The 13,839-nt window shown below is 34.6% G+C and overlaps 1 protein-coding gene across 1 annotated transcript; it reads left to right on the top strand.

Annotated features, from left to right (window-relative positions):
• The first annotated feature begins 2,779 nt into the window (after positions 1 to 2,779).
• On the top strand, positions 2,780 to 13,584 carry LOC108204368 (CRM-domain containing factor CFM2, chloroplastic). The gene is made up of 14 exons (XM_017373762.2): positions 2,780 to 3,621; positions 4,283 to 4,793; positions 4,869 to 4,999; positions 7,278 to 7,634; positions 7,801 to 7,957; positions 8,072 to 8,364; positions 10,426 to 10,485; positions 10,583 to 10,639; positions 10,734 to 10,841; positions 11,287 to 11,550; positions 12,031 to 12,229; positions 12,707 to 12,837; positions 12,931 to 13,191; positions 13,274 to 13,584. Exons 1-13 carry the CDS (start codon positions 2,893 to 2,895, stop codon positions 13,168 to 13,170), a joined length of 3,237 nt encoding a protein of 1,078 aa, XP_017229251.1. The 5' UTR covers positions 2,780 to 2,892; the 3' UTR covers positions 13,171 to 13,191; positions 13,274 to 13,584.
• Positions 13,585 to 13,839: the final 255 nt, after the last annotated feature.

Genomic DNA, 13,839 nt, shown 5'->3' with positions numbered 1-13,839 from the left:
ACCTACATGGGTTCTTGGTTTTCTAGGAAGTCCATACTCAAGCATTCAAACTACAGTAACAAAGGACATGTTACGGTCATGCATTGTAGAAGAAGAGTTGGACATAGATGATACAAGAGTTTAATATTTAGGTCATAGTTGATGCTGATTATAAAAGGGATTAGAAAGATATGTGGAAATTAAAGAGAAATGATGAAGCGAGATGATAAATTCTGATACAACGCATAACTATAAATATGTATGCATATCGAATATTTAGTATTCTCTTATTTATTACTTGTGTCTAGTATTTAGGCAGAATACTATCACACATTTTTACTAAGAAACTGAATCCACAAACGAAAGAAAGGTGGGAAAGTGAGGAAGAAATAGATGTAGGAATAGAAACAACTTCCAAAACGAAGGGGACTAAAGAAGAACAAGAGGGATCCACCGAATAAGATCCTTCCTTCCCTTTTTTCCAGAAGAAAAGGAGGATCTGGACAAAATCGATGAAATGGAAGAGATCCGAGTGAATGGAAAGGAAAAAACAAAGGATGAATTCCACTCGTTGAAATTGTTCGTTTAAAAATTTCTTAAAAAACTAATTTTGATCAGATGTTGAATCGATCAAGAACAAAAACAAAAGGTCATATGAAAGAAAAAAAGTAGCGCCAAGAAAAGAGGTAGTCCTGACAAAACAGGTTTTAATGGAAAAGAAAAAATCACCAAATTTTCTTTTAAAAATCTTAAAAATAAAAAGAAGAAGCACTCGATTAATCTATATTTACTTTATAAAGCCGGATATATAAAAGGTTGGAGAGAGTGACTTTATAAAATTATATAATTTTATTTAAGTAGCTATGTAGTTAGTTTTTTTTTCATAGTAAGCCTCTTCGCTGTGTATTCGAGCTCCCTAAAGGGACCCTTCTATGATAAGGAAGGAAACAAAAAAAAATCTCAATTTTACGACACATCCGGTCTGATGGTTGTTCTCCACTAACCACCAGATACAGAGACTCTATATTTCATCACATGATAAAACTAGCATCTTTTCCGAATTATCAAGGCAAATCAGCATTTCCTTCATGTTTTAAAAGTCAACTAATGACAATATATTTATTATTTATCTAGTGTTTTAAGTGACAATAATATATTTATTATTTATCAAGTGTTTAATATAATTATTGTTCTGACATTAATTTTGTTATTTTTTCAGGTTCCATTGGTTCTATTTTCATACATGAATGTTTTATTATCTAAATGTCCGGAGACATTTTTGCATGTCTTTCGGTTAGATGATAAACCTTCTTGAATGAAAGAACTCCGCTTTTACGAGTATTGTATTTCGGTACAATTCATCCACGCGAAAGTGATTATGACAAAAAAAATTGAGGGATGAAGGCCAAAAGTATCATTTATTAAACTTGTTCCTGACAAGGATACCATTTTTTGAGTAGATGCCAAAAATACCTTTATGATGATATGCATTTTTTTTTAGGCAACCGACAATATGTATTTTTCAAATGGATATTACATATACATTTTTATTTCTTTATTTCTTGAAAAGTTGTCATACCCATTTTCACACGGACATGAATGAGTGATCTTTTTATTCATTCTTTTCTTATCGTAATTTTTTTTATCAGATAGAACACTACAATTTAATCTACACATATATTATGATATTATTTATTCAACATCACCGATTATCAATGTCGCCAGTTACATTATAAATTATCACCTATGAAGAATATTATTATAAACACCAAATATGAACAAATCAGATTGTCCACCGTGGAAAAGGGTAATATAAAGATGCTCCCTCTGTTTCTTATTACGTTTCTCGTTTGATATGTCGGGGTTGTTCATAACATGAGACAATTTACTAATTTATTAGATTAAATATATTTGTGAGTGATATTGTGAGACTCGTATTCATAAATACTTTAATACAATGAAGTTTCTATATCTAATGCTAATATGGAATTAAAGATATTAATACTCATTCTGGTCCATTATATAGGACGTTTGATTTTTTACACGCATCTTTAGGAGGTTTGACCACATGCTTGAAATTAGTATTTTTAAATTTTCTTATCATGAATAAAAATATTCATGGTATATTTTTATTTAGAAAAAGGAAATTAAAGTCAGTTAAAGTTACGTGTAAAAAGTCAAGCGCCCTGTATTAGAATAGTGCGGGTAATCAAAAAGTATATTTAGCGAGGGAGAGAGTAGTTTTAATTCGAAGTAAGCATCGTAATCATAATCCATTAATTTTGAAACGGGTTAATTATCAAATTGGGCACTCATTTCACATCAATATATCATCCGGGGCACTCTCGAATTTTCGGTCTCATTTGAAACACTGTTTTCAGAAATTGTATCAGTCTTAAAAGTAAAAAAGTTAAATTCAAAAACAAATCGACAGTTTGAAATGTGTTACTCATGGGGATTTAACACAGTAGGCTATAGAGAATATGTAGTTACGATTAATTGAAATTCTGCGTTCAAAAAATGGCTATATATGTATTATTAGAGTTCTTCATAACCCATCTCTTCCACCATCAATTTTACCCATTTTTTGGATGCGGAAATTCAATTGGTTGTACCTACATAATTTCTGTAGCCTACCGTGTTAAAGCCCCATGAGTGACACTTCTTAGAATGTCTATTTGTTTTCAAATTTAATATTTTATTTTTAAGACTGATACAATTTCTGAAAACGGTGTTTCAAATGAGATCTAAAATTCGTGACTTTTGAAACGGGTCACCGTGAACATTGAAAAATCACAGCATCACAGTGAGAGGAATTATGGTGACTTGGTGAGTGAGTCGGGTGGGATATAAAAGCCGATAACAAAACGAGAGCCGGAGGTTGAGCTTGTCATACAAATAGATAAGACGGAAATGCAGAGAGAGATGGCAAGCCTGCTGCTTCCTCACCAATTCTCCCAAACCCCTCTTCTTTCTCCAACCCACAACTTCTACTACTCAAAACCCAAACCCAAACCCCCGTTGTACATGTTTGTGCTCTCCAACTACAATAATCAAAACAAGCCACGCGCTTCCCTCAACACTACCTCAGCTCCTCTACTAGCTCACTCCGCTATCCAGAGAATCGCCGACAAGCTTCGCACTCTAGGTTTCGATGATAACATTAAGAATGATACTACAGAGAGAAATAAAATCAACGATTCAGCTTCTCCCGGACAAATCTTCCTTCCTTTACCCACTCATTTACCTAAGTACCGCGTTGGCCACACATTCGATCCCAGCTGGAGCACGCCGGAGAATCCCGTGCCGCAGCCCGGGACGGGGACTGCTATTCGGCGCTATCATCAATTGCGGAATGACTTGCTTCTTTCCAAACAGAAAAATGATCAATCGCTGAATAATGATGATGATAATAGTAATTGTGCGCCTACTTTGGCTGAATTGACCTTGTCTTCCGAGGAGCTGAGACGGTTAAGGAGTGTTGGTATTAAGTTGAAGCAGAGACTCAAGGTTGGGAAGGCAGGGGTTACGGAAGGGATTGTTAATGGGATTCATCAGAGGTGGAGGCATACGGAACTTGTCAAGATTAAATGTGATGATATTTCTAGGCTGAACATGAAGAGAACTCATGACTTGTTGGAGGTACAGAAACTCCTTTCTTCTTTCTGCCTTTTTTATTCACAACTCACTCGATAATGCCTTGGTTTCTAATTCTCTCTCAAAACCTGCTTCATTTTTTCCACGAAATCATTGTTTTTGGCTATGCAACTCGCAACTGCATCTTTGAACTTTCTAAGTTTAATGTTATTGATATTTTAATAGCAATTAACAAGTTACATACTTTTATGCAATGCTTCTAGTGCAATATGGTTGCAAAGAAGACCTTAGATACTTCTAGCCTTCTGCGGCAAATTGAATCCACACTTATTCACACCACACATTATATATATTAATATATTACGTACAGGTTTTATAAAAAATGCTGGTGCCATCCATGTACAATGGAGACAACGAAGCATACTTAATTAAAATCCACTAAAATCTGATGATATTCAAAAGCTGATGGATTTTTTGGGACTATAAATTGATGGATTTTGTGGGATTGTTCAGTGTATATTATGTTTCTAGAAATCCACTATAATTCACGAGAGTTTGAAGGATTGTGCTTAAATCCTAATGACTCTACGGCATTTTTACCTCAAATCCGCTAGACTCCACATAAAATCAAAATCACATACGATACATTAAAATCCGGATTGAATACGCCCTCCATAATATTTACTTTTTCGGTGGAATTTCTCAGAGAAAAACAGGAGGATTGGTTATTTGGAGGTCTGGGAGTAATATGATAATTTACAGGGGAGCAGATTACAAGTATCCTTACTTCCTTAATGAAGATAACGATTCAAATAAACTTACCTTACGGTTTAATGATGGGATAGATGGTGAAAATGAGATCTGCTCATCCCATATTGGGGGTGTCAGATCTGCAGTGAGTCCCTTGTCTAACAAAACTGTGCAAGCACCATTGATACAAGGTGTAGGTTCTCCAAATGTAGTACGATTTCAACTGCCTGGGGAGTTGCAGCTTTTGGAAGAATATGACCATCTGTTGGATGGACTTGGTCCACGGTTCACGGATTGGTGGGGTTATGATCCCCTACCTGTTGATGCGGATCTTCTGCCAGCTGTTGTTTCCGGATACCGAAAACCTTTCCGCCTTCTTCCATATGGAGTTAAACCTATACTAACAAATGATGAAATGACCGCATTAAAAAGACTGGGCCGGCCTTTACCATGCCATTTTGCACTAGGTAGGTTTTCTTTGAACTAAAAGACACTGATATTTCTTGCTTTCATCTGTCTAATCTATTTATTCTTCATATCAGGCAGAAATAGGAAACTTCAAGGTTTGGCGGCTTCTATCATAAAGCTTTGGGAAAGTTGCGAGATAGCAAAAATTGCAGTCAAGAGAGGAGTCCAGAATACCAACACTGAATTAATAGCTAAAGAGTTAAAGGTTAGTAAAAGTCTAAAAATAAGAATTTAATTTATTTTTGTTTTGTCATTCACATGGTTCGTTGTTGGACTGCACACTACTACCAACTTATGCCTTTTCCTCTTTATAGAACTCATTTGGTTAGCAGAGCAAACTATTGTCACATATACTTGTTAACTTGTTATATGACTTCCACGATTTCCTCTTAAAGTCAAGCTCTTGATTAGGCCAAATCATTGTGTACTTCAAACAACATATATTCGTATATGACTTTTTAGGATGATTAATTTTGTCATCTTCTCCGGTACCCTTTTAGTTGCTTCGTTGTACCGCAGATTTGGTTCAACACTTCTTTAACATATCGTCTTTGTAGTGTAGTGTCTCCTACTGGTTATCTTTGTCTCTGGAGAATTAAACCGTATACTATATAAAAGTCGAGGTGGATAGATAGAGATTGCTTTATGTAGTGAAGTTCTACATTACTTTTGGTGTATTTTCTCGCATTGTTTTGTCTACTATAAACTTTTACACCTGAACAGGGTTGAAGGTGTTGTAGCCCAACTACTGGATTTCAATATTTTACCAACATACAATACTCGGTGACTGACCGTGTACAATCCACATGCCACCTTATATGACTCAACGATATAGATAATAGTAAACTGATATTATGGTATGCATTGCAGAAGCTATTAAGTAGTCAGCAACAGAACACATACAAATTTTAGCCAGGTTCGACCTTTAGTCTAGCTTCTGGTCTACCTCGTGATCCCTTGCCAACTTAGTTTATTAGTACAGGTTGGTTTTGGATTGAGTTGTTTTTTTTGTTGTTGTAGTACTTAATGTTGTTATGGTAATCCTGACAAAAAATAGTTCTTACGGTATTAGTTTGATATAATAAATAATATTGTTGGCACAAAGTCACTACATTTGGATCTATTTGTATGGTTTTATTTTAAGTAGTTTTTTCTGCTTGTCGTTTCTACTGTATTTCATTTAGTTGTAACTAATTAGATGTTATGTTTTGATATTTAAGCATGATATAATGCTTTACTATCGTTTCTACTATATTTCATCGTTTATTACTATCGTTTATAAGCATAACTTTAAATATTTTAAATTTTGATTCTGTATGTTTTAGTATAAGACTCAGTACATTGGCAATGTATGGAACTTTTGCAATTGTTTAAGGTTAATTTTGCTATGAATATTAATATAATCTCTTATTAGAATTATTTTCCGTGTCCCCGTATCCGTGTCCAAATTTTGGATGATGTCCCTGTGTCCTAAAATTTTAAAAATTTCCGAATCCGACTCTCGTTTCGTGTCGTGTCCGACACTCCGTACCCAAGTCCAAGTAACTTAGGTCAACACGGGTATGAAGGCAAAATTGATGAGTCAGGTAACAGAGCCTTTATCAGTTAAAATGGTGTTTGATACCATCGTTTGTAATTGCATATTAGCAACTATCTGTAGTTGCTTGATCCTTCAACAAATTACTGTTAAAATGTTCATTATAGTGTAAACATGGATTGAAAATAAGACTTTACTAGCCATTATCCTTATAAATTATTAAAACTTAGATCTCTACTAGTATCACCAAACACATACTCCCTCCGTCCCTCCCATTTCTTATCAAATGGGTTGGGCACGGAGGTTAAGAAATATGTATAAAGTAGTGGAAAAGAGGAAGAAAAGTGGGTGAAGTGGTGGGACCCATTGATTTTTAATGTATAAAAAAAAGACAGTGGAGTAAAAGTAGTGTGAAAAGGAAAGAAAAGTGAAGAAGTGGTGGGACCCATTAACTATTTTTGGTAAGTTTTGAAATGTAAAGAATTGGATGGAACACCCCAAAAAGGAAAGTGTAAAGAAATGGGAGGGACGGAGGGAGTATTCTATATTTTTAACAGACAACCAGCGAGTTGCCAAAAACCTGTAATAATTAGTGTTTTATAGAGTGATAACATTTGCCAGGTATTCTGTTCTAAACATTTGTCTATATATTTTAATCTACCATCCCCCCCCCCCCCCCCCCCCCCCCCCCCCCCCCCCAATTTTTTGCATTTGATGACTCTTTGCAGCTTCATCAAAAAAATTTGTAATGTTTTGCTTCTTATAATTTAATCTAAGATTTGTTCATAAGCCCAGGTCATCACAGACACAACCTCTTTAGTTAGGATATGTGTGCATCTCTCCCTTTGTGGACCCTATTATTGAGTGGGATCTATTGGGCATTTTTGTTTTGGTTCCAACTTTTGTTCCCTGCAAATTTTTGTTAACCTCATAGTTGCTGTTGCAGTGGCTGACTGGGGGTGTTCTACTTTCACGAGACAGGGAATTTGTTGTACTCTACAGGGGAAAAGATTTTCTTCCGGCTAAAGTTTCTGAGGCAATCGAACAGCGAAGGCACAGAATTCAAGGAGTGAAAAATAGCTGGGATAATAATTCATTAGCTATGGATGTGCAAAGTCACAAACCTCGGACAGTTTATGTTGATGTGAAAACTGAAAGTGGTGTGATTGACAGTAATCCACTAGTCCCTACTATTGAAGCTGAGAATTATCTCAGGGACGAAAAAAGGAAAGTTTTTTCTGAAGAAAGGAGGCTAAAGTTTGTTAGAGAAGCTGTTATGAGAACCAAGTCAAAGCTGTCGCTGGTATGCATTTATACAGATGATAAACTAGATAAATTTTTGCAGCTCTTATTTGCATTTAAAGTTTCATGTGCTGGTAGTCAACTGTAGCAGAGACATTTTGCCATGTCTACAGTTATGGTTATATTCTTTACAATTATGGTTCTGTGACATGCTGCTTATGATTCAGGCTTTAGCAAAGAAATCCAGGGCTGAGACTCTTCTAACAGAGCTGGAAAAAGAAGAAATCCTACAACCAAGCGAAATAGATAAAGAAGGCATTAGTGAAGAAGAAAGATATATGCTGAGAAAAGTTGGCTTGAAGATGAAGCCTTTTCTTTTATTAGGTGAGTTGGTGCATAAATGATGGTAAAATGCGGAAGGAAGAAGACTTGATTGATCAAAATTTTAGTCCAATATAGTAAAAAGGCCTGAAAGAAGCCCTATATTATGATGCTCAGGTAGGCGTGGCGTGTTTGATGGAACTGTTGAAAACATGCATCTTCACTGGAAATACAGGGAACTCGTGAAAATAATTTGTGGTGAGAGAAGCATCGATGAAGTTCATGCGAGAGCACGGACATTAGAGGCAGAAAGTGGTGGAATTTTAATTGCAGTGGAGAGAATCAGCAAGGGCTTTGCAATCATTGTATACCGTGGAAAGAACTACAAGCGCCCTGCATCATTAAGGCCTCAAACACTCTTAAATAAACGAGAAGCGATGAAACGATCTATTGAGGCTCAGCGTCGTGAGGTAAATAATTAGCACTATCTTTGTTTATATTTTCAGATAATTATTATATTGGACATGAATAAATGGACGGGTAAGTTTCTTTGATTGTATTTGCTAGGAAGAATATTACTGTGTGAATTTGATTTAAGGAGTAAGTTTTTATGCTAGAAAGCATATGTTGTAAATATTTCACTTTTGCTTATTATGTTCTGCAGCTTTGTCTTATATTCCTGCTTAATACTTATGTTTTGTTTATTCAAGTTTTATTTTACTTGATGCTTTTAGCATTAAATAATGATACTCAGATACTCAGATACTGATTCCGCAGCACATTTCTTGTACACGTACCCTCATTTTAATTTACTTCTGCCTGTACCCTGATTTCCATTACACCAATGTATAAACTATAAACACTTGCAGTTGCAGGTAATATGATTTAATGTAAGAAAGCTGTAATGTTAGTCAAACTGGTAGTTGATATAATGTAAGAATATTTGGATGATTTTTGACTATATAGAAAATTTTAAATATTTTATATTTGCCATATCCCCCCACCCGAATTCTCATATTTTTAAATTTCCCATATTCCCGTATTCCCATACCGCTAACCCGCCCTCATGCTTCATAGGTTTTTTTGATAATTTGTTGTGACACTATAACCTCCATAATTAATACTGGGAAAATAATCCTGTGCATGTTATAATTATAATTTTTAAAATCACAGCTATAGACTTAAAAGTTGCTTGGATAGAATATGTTTAGTTCTTCGTATAAGATTTGCATGTAAGTGACGTTTTAACAGTTTAAGACTTTTTTGTTAAATTTTATAGTTACCTTTAAAATGTACTCTCTCTGTCCACTCATTTCTTTACAGTTTTTTCACTGTTTCGCATGCATTTTAAGGTGTATATAAAATATAGTTTTATAACTTATTTTTAAAATATTCTTATTTGAATAAAAATATTAACATAAATTTTTTATTTAGAAGAAAAGAAAATTTAAAATAGTTTGTGCTATACTTTATAGGAGTCTCAAAATATTTTCATATCTGACATATACCCCTCCACCCGAATTCTCATATTTTTAAGTTTCCTGAATTCCCGTATCAGCGTACCGCGCACCCACACTCATGCTTCATAGGTGTTTTTGATAATTTGTTGAGACACTATAACCTCCATAATTAATACCAGGAAAATAGTCTTGTGCATGTTATAAATTAATAATTTTAAAAATTATAGCTATATGCTTAAAAGTTGCTTGGATAGATATGTTTAGTTCTTTGTATAAGATTTGCATGTAAGTGACGTTTTAACAGTTTTCGACTTTTGTGTTAAATTTCATAGTTCCCTGTAAAATGTACTCCCTCCATATCACTTATTTCTTTAGAGTTGTTTTTCACTGTTTCACATGCATTTTAAGGTGTATATAAATTATAGTTTCAGAACTTATTTTTAAAATATTCTTTTTTTGAATAAAAATATTAACATTAAATTTTTATACAGAAGAAAAAAAATTAGTAATAGTTTGTTCTATTCTTTAGGAGCCTTAAAATGCGTGTCAAATCCTCTATCCCAAATGTAAACAATTTAAATCGTTAAATTGGTTGACTGAGGGAGTAAATGCATATACAATTGGTTGACTAGGCTTGAGTTTTATATAATTAGCCAATACGTTGAAATCATTTTAGTGCTCATTGCTCAATTTGATTAATACCTTTTATTAATAAAGAAAATCATATAATGATCTATTCAGAAGAAATTAAGTCATTAAGTTTGTTAAATATGATATACCAGTAATTTATAATGCTTTCTAATAAAATAAAATTCATATTCATCGTGTTGAATTGTGACAACACTTTCTAAATTAATGAATAATGAATATACAGATTAATAATACCTCTAAATAATAATGGAAGATCATAAATCCAACTGTACTAATATGTAAGGGTTCCACTACATGTGTGCATTTTCATTGTTAACTTTTTTTTTTTTATAATTTTAATAAATGATCTTAATGCAATCTTTATTAGTTTCTAGTATTGTAAACCTCTATTTTTGGATATTTCTAATCTCTGTATTGCAGTCTTTGAAGCTTCATGTTTTGAAGCTTGACAGAGATGTAGATGAATTGCAGCATAAATTGGTGGGTTTTGCTACATATCTGTCTTCTTAATTCATATTATTATAAGTACTTTCGTAAATTATGTTGATAGTATTTAAGCCAACTTGTTTTCATCCAGGCTAGAGACGAACAGAGAATTAATATGCAATTGGCCAAAGATTTGACCCTTCAGACTGTGAGTTGTTACCCTCTTGACTGGTTCATCTATGCCTTTCTCTATTGAGCTTTATCTGTAGAAGTGGGTCAACTAGTTTCACTTTCTGATTCAGGGGACAGAGGATAAATTGGATCAGAGGCATTCGGAAAAGATTGAAAAGTTTTATGCTGCACCTCAAAATTGTTCACCAAATGCTGCCTGTCACCAGGAAAATGTAGAGGTAAGGAGATGTTTACAAATATAATTTTGGAGGAAGGAGAATAGCATTTGCTTATAAGATAAAAAAAGTTAACATTAGTAAGAGGAAAACAAAATCCCAGCAAATGCCAATTTTTTTTTTTCTAATGTGTCATTTTTCTTAATGTCAAGACTTCACGGCAGACCAAGTCCCTGTAAAGTAATATTTCCATGAAAACATAAGGCTATATATATCAAGTATTAATTAATAAATATGATCATGGCAGAAACGGCGGTGAAGCTGCTTTAATTTTTTATTTTTTTTTAAAGGTCTAGGCCATTTAGCAGTTCTCTTTTTTCTGGAGATGCATTTAGAAATACTTTTGTATGTGTGTTCCTTTGTTATTGTGCATTTATATCTTTTCTAACTGATTTTTGTTTTCTTCGTCATTAAGTATGAGTCTGATTATTGGCCCCATAATCTGAAGGTTAAAGATAATGATGGAGCTAAATTAACTTCTATCAACACAAATGATTGTGTTGACAGCTCAAGGCAAGATCTGCAAGCCTCTCCAGAAGACATGTTGACAGGATTATCCACAGAGGATGATGTGAAGGATGGGGACAAAATTATCATAAACGGCTCTGAGCCTTCGCCCGTAATAGTACTTGAAAAAACTGATAGATTGAAAAACATGAATGGTGAAGTTGTACATGCCGAGTCCGTTGTTGCAGCCAGTCATACTGATAGGGTATCAAACTAAACTATTCTGTGTGTTTAGTTTGTGTGTACGTATTTGTATATGAGAAAACGCCCCATATACCACAATTTTCCACAACTAGTGCCCAAAATAACAGTTGAGAGAAATGGCCCAATATACCATTTATTAACCCCGGATAATTCAGCGTTTTGATTTTTGGAAGAAAACTCTATATCGTGTTGCGGTTAGGTCAGAAAATCACTACAAAATGTAACATGATATGGCGTTTTAGAAGTGAAACGCTACATGAAATAGCGTTTAGGGTCTCAAAACGCTAGATCGTGTAGTGTGAAGAAGGGGAAGAGGATAAATGCCGCACGATCTAGCGTTTTGGATTGCAAGTGGTAGGTCGGGGCCATCTTCTCAGGCAGGCGTATTTTGGGCCTTTTTTTTTGAAAATTGTGGCAGTGAGGGCCACACCCTTTATATATCTAGTTAACAACTTGTTGAACGTCGGTGTTTTTAATACAGGGTCACTTTTCTGACATCGGAAATACTGGGTCTCTGCGGGAATCCTCTTTTAATTCATCGAGTAAAGTATTAGGTCCTAAAGGTTTGGAAGATTTTTCAGAAGAGGTACCGTTTAAAGCTGGACGCCTGTCTAACAGGGAAAGGCTTCTTCTGCGAAAGCAAGCCCTTGGAGTTAAAAAACGCCCAGTTCTTGCTGTTGGTAATAATCCACCTTTTTAGAAATGAGTAGGTTGTGTATCTTATAGTAGTTTGCAGTATCTCTCATATTTAAAGTGGTACTGACCATTGTCTCCGACTTGACGTGCTTAATTAAGATTAAGCAGGTTAGCTTCGCCCTTGTGTGTACATATCATGTTTGCTACATACATAATACACCCGTGATTAATATTTTATACGAATTAATATTCTTCCACTCATTTGGCTTTTAGATGATTATTTCAGCATTTTTAACTTGGTAGTAGTTTGGATCAACTTAACTAAAAAGAAATAAAGATAATGCTTAAAATTCATTTCAGCTTTTCAGGCACCATTGTTGGATTTTTCTATATGTGCTAGTGATAATATTCTTTTCCTCCTTGCCAAGTTGATTCTGCTGTCTCTAATTTAGAGTTTGATACAACATGATGAAAGCTCATTATTATTGGTGGTTGTGTTGATTTCCTTATTTTTTTAATAGGAAAGAGCAATATTGTCTCCGGGGTTGCTAAAACAATCAAGACTCACTTTCAGAAGCATCCTCTTGCAGTAGTTAATATTAAAGGCCGAGCGAAAGGGACTTCAATCCAGGAGGTGGTGCTGGAACTGGAGGTTTGCATATTGTATAACCCTTTGTTTTCTTTTGCACGTGCAGCTCTGAGCAATCAGGTTAAAAGTATAGATTTGGCTCTATATTTCTTGCAGCGAGCCACAGGTGCGGTTCTAGTTTCTCAGGAACCCAGTAAGATCATACTCCATAGGGGTTGGGGAGCGGGAGATAAGCATAGGCCTGGCCAGAGCATGGAAAATAAAACAATAGAGTCTGGGAGTACTCCAACAGGCCAAGAGAATAAAGTAAAAACCGTCATCTCTCCTGAGCTCATTACAGCAATCAAACTTGAATGTGGATTAGAATTCAGCAGAGGTGAAAAGACTGTTAGATAGCAGTCATCAATCTGTGAGATGGTAAATTTTGCACATTTTTAGGGTTTTTGTTTCAGTAGATGAAAAAGATGCATCAAAGTTAAGTTGGATTCCGTTCTTTCAGATTAAACCACTACTACGCATTTAGAATCAGCAAAGAGCGTGGACTCAGCTCAGGGAAGATTTTATCATGTGGGGTGATGTATATACTCTTTCCATAGCAGGCTCGTACGTCTGACCGTTTGGAATCCTCTGGTCACTCTTGGATGTGAAGAAAGTAGAATTCTTTAGTGCACATGGTAAGGTTGATCCTTCCCGGGCTTATAGTGTATATATAATGTCTTGGGTACCTTTTTTTTTTTTTTTTTAAATCATCTCTTTCAAGTACCTGTAAAACAATAGTCTATTTATCAAAACAGAAGCGATATTATACCAGGCTGTTATATATAATTCTAGCTTAATAAAGTTTTAGTTCATGGTCGAAAATTCTTTTTACACGGGATTTAAAGTGCATTAGAAAGATATTTTGATAATTGTTTTTTAATTGTTTCGAATAAAAAATTAAATTATAAATTTTTATTCATGAATGAAAATTTTAAAAGATAATTAACGGAAGTATGTGTCTTGTGAATCTCTCCTATTTATATCTGATGGAATTTCCGATATAAATTTGGGTCGATCCTCAGACCC

The sequence above is a fragment of the Daucus carota genome, chromosome 1 (genome assembly GCF_001625215.2).
Source record: "Daucus carota subsp. sativus chromosome 1, DH1 v3.0, whole genome shotgun sequence".
Classification (NCBI taxonomy): domain Eukaryota; kingdom Viridiplantae; phylum Streptophyta; class Magnoliopsida; order Apiales; family Apiaceae; genus Daucus; species Daucus carota.
Note: the sequence above shows the minus strand (reverse complement) of the source record. Positions and strands in the feature narration are given on the sequence as shown.

Coding starts and splice junctions, on each gene's coding strand:
- LOC108204368 (XM_017373762.2), top strand. CDS start 2,893: ATGCAGAGAGAGATGGCAAGCCTGCTGCTTCCTCACCAATTCTCCCAA. Junction 7,635..7,800: donor CCAAGTCAAAGCTGTCGCTG/GTATGCATTTAT, acceptor CTTATGATTCAG/GCTTTAGCAAAGAAATCCAG. Junction 10,842..11,286: donor GTCACCAGGAAAATGTAGAG/GTAAGGAGATGT, acceptor CATAATCTGAAG/GTTAAAGATAATGATGGAGC.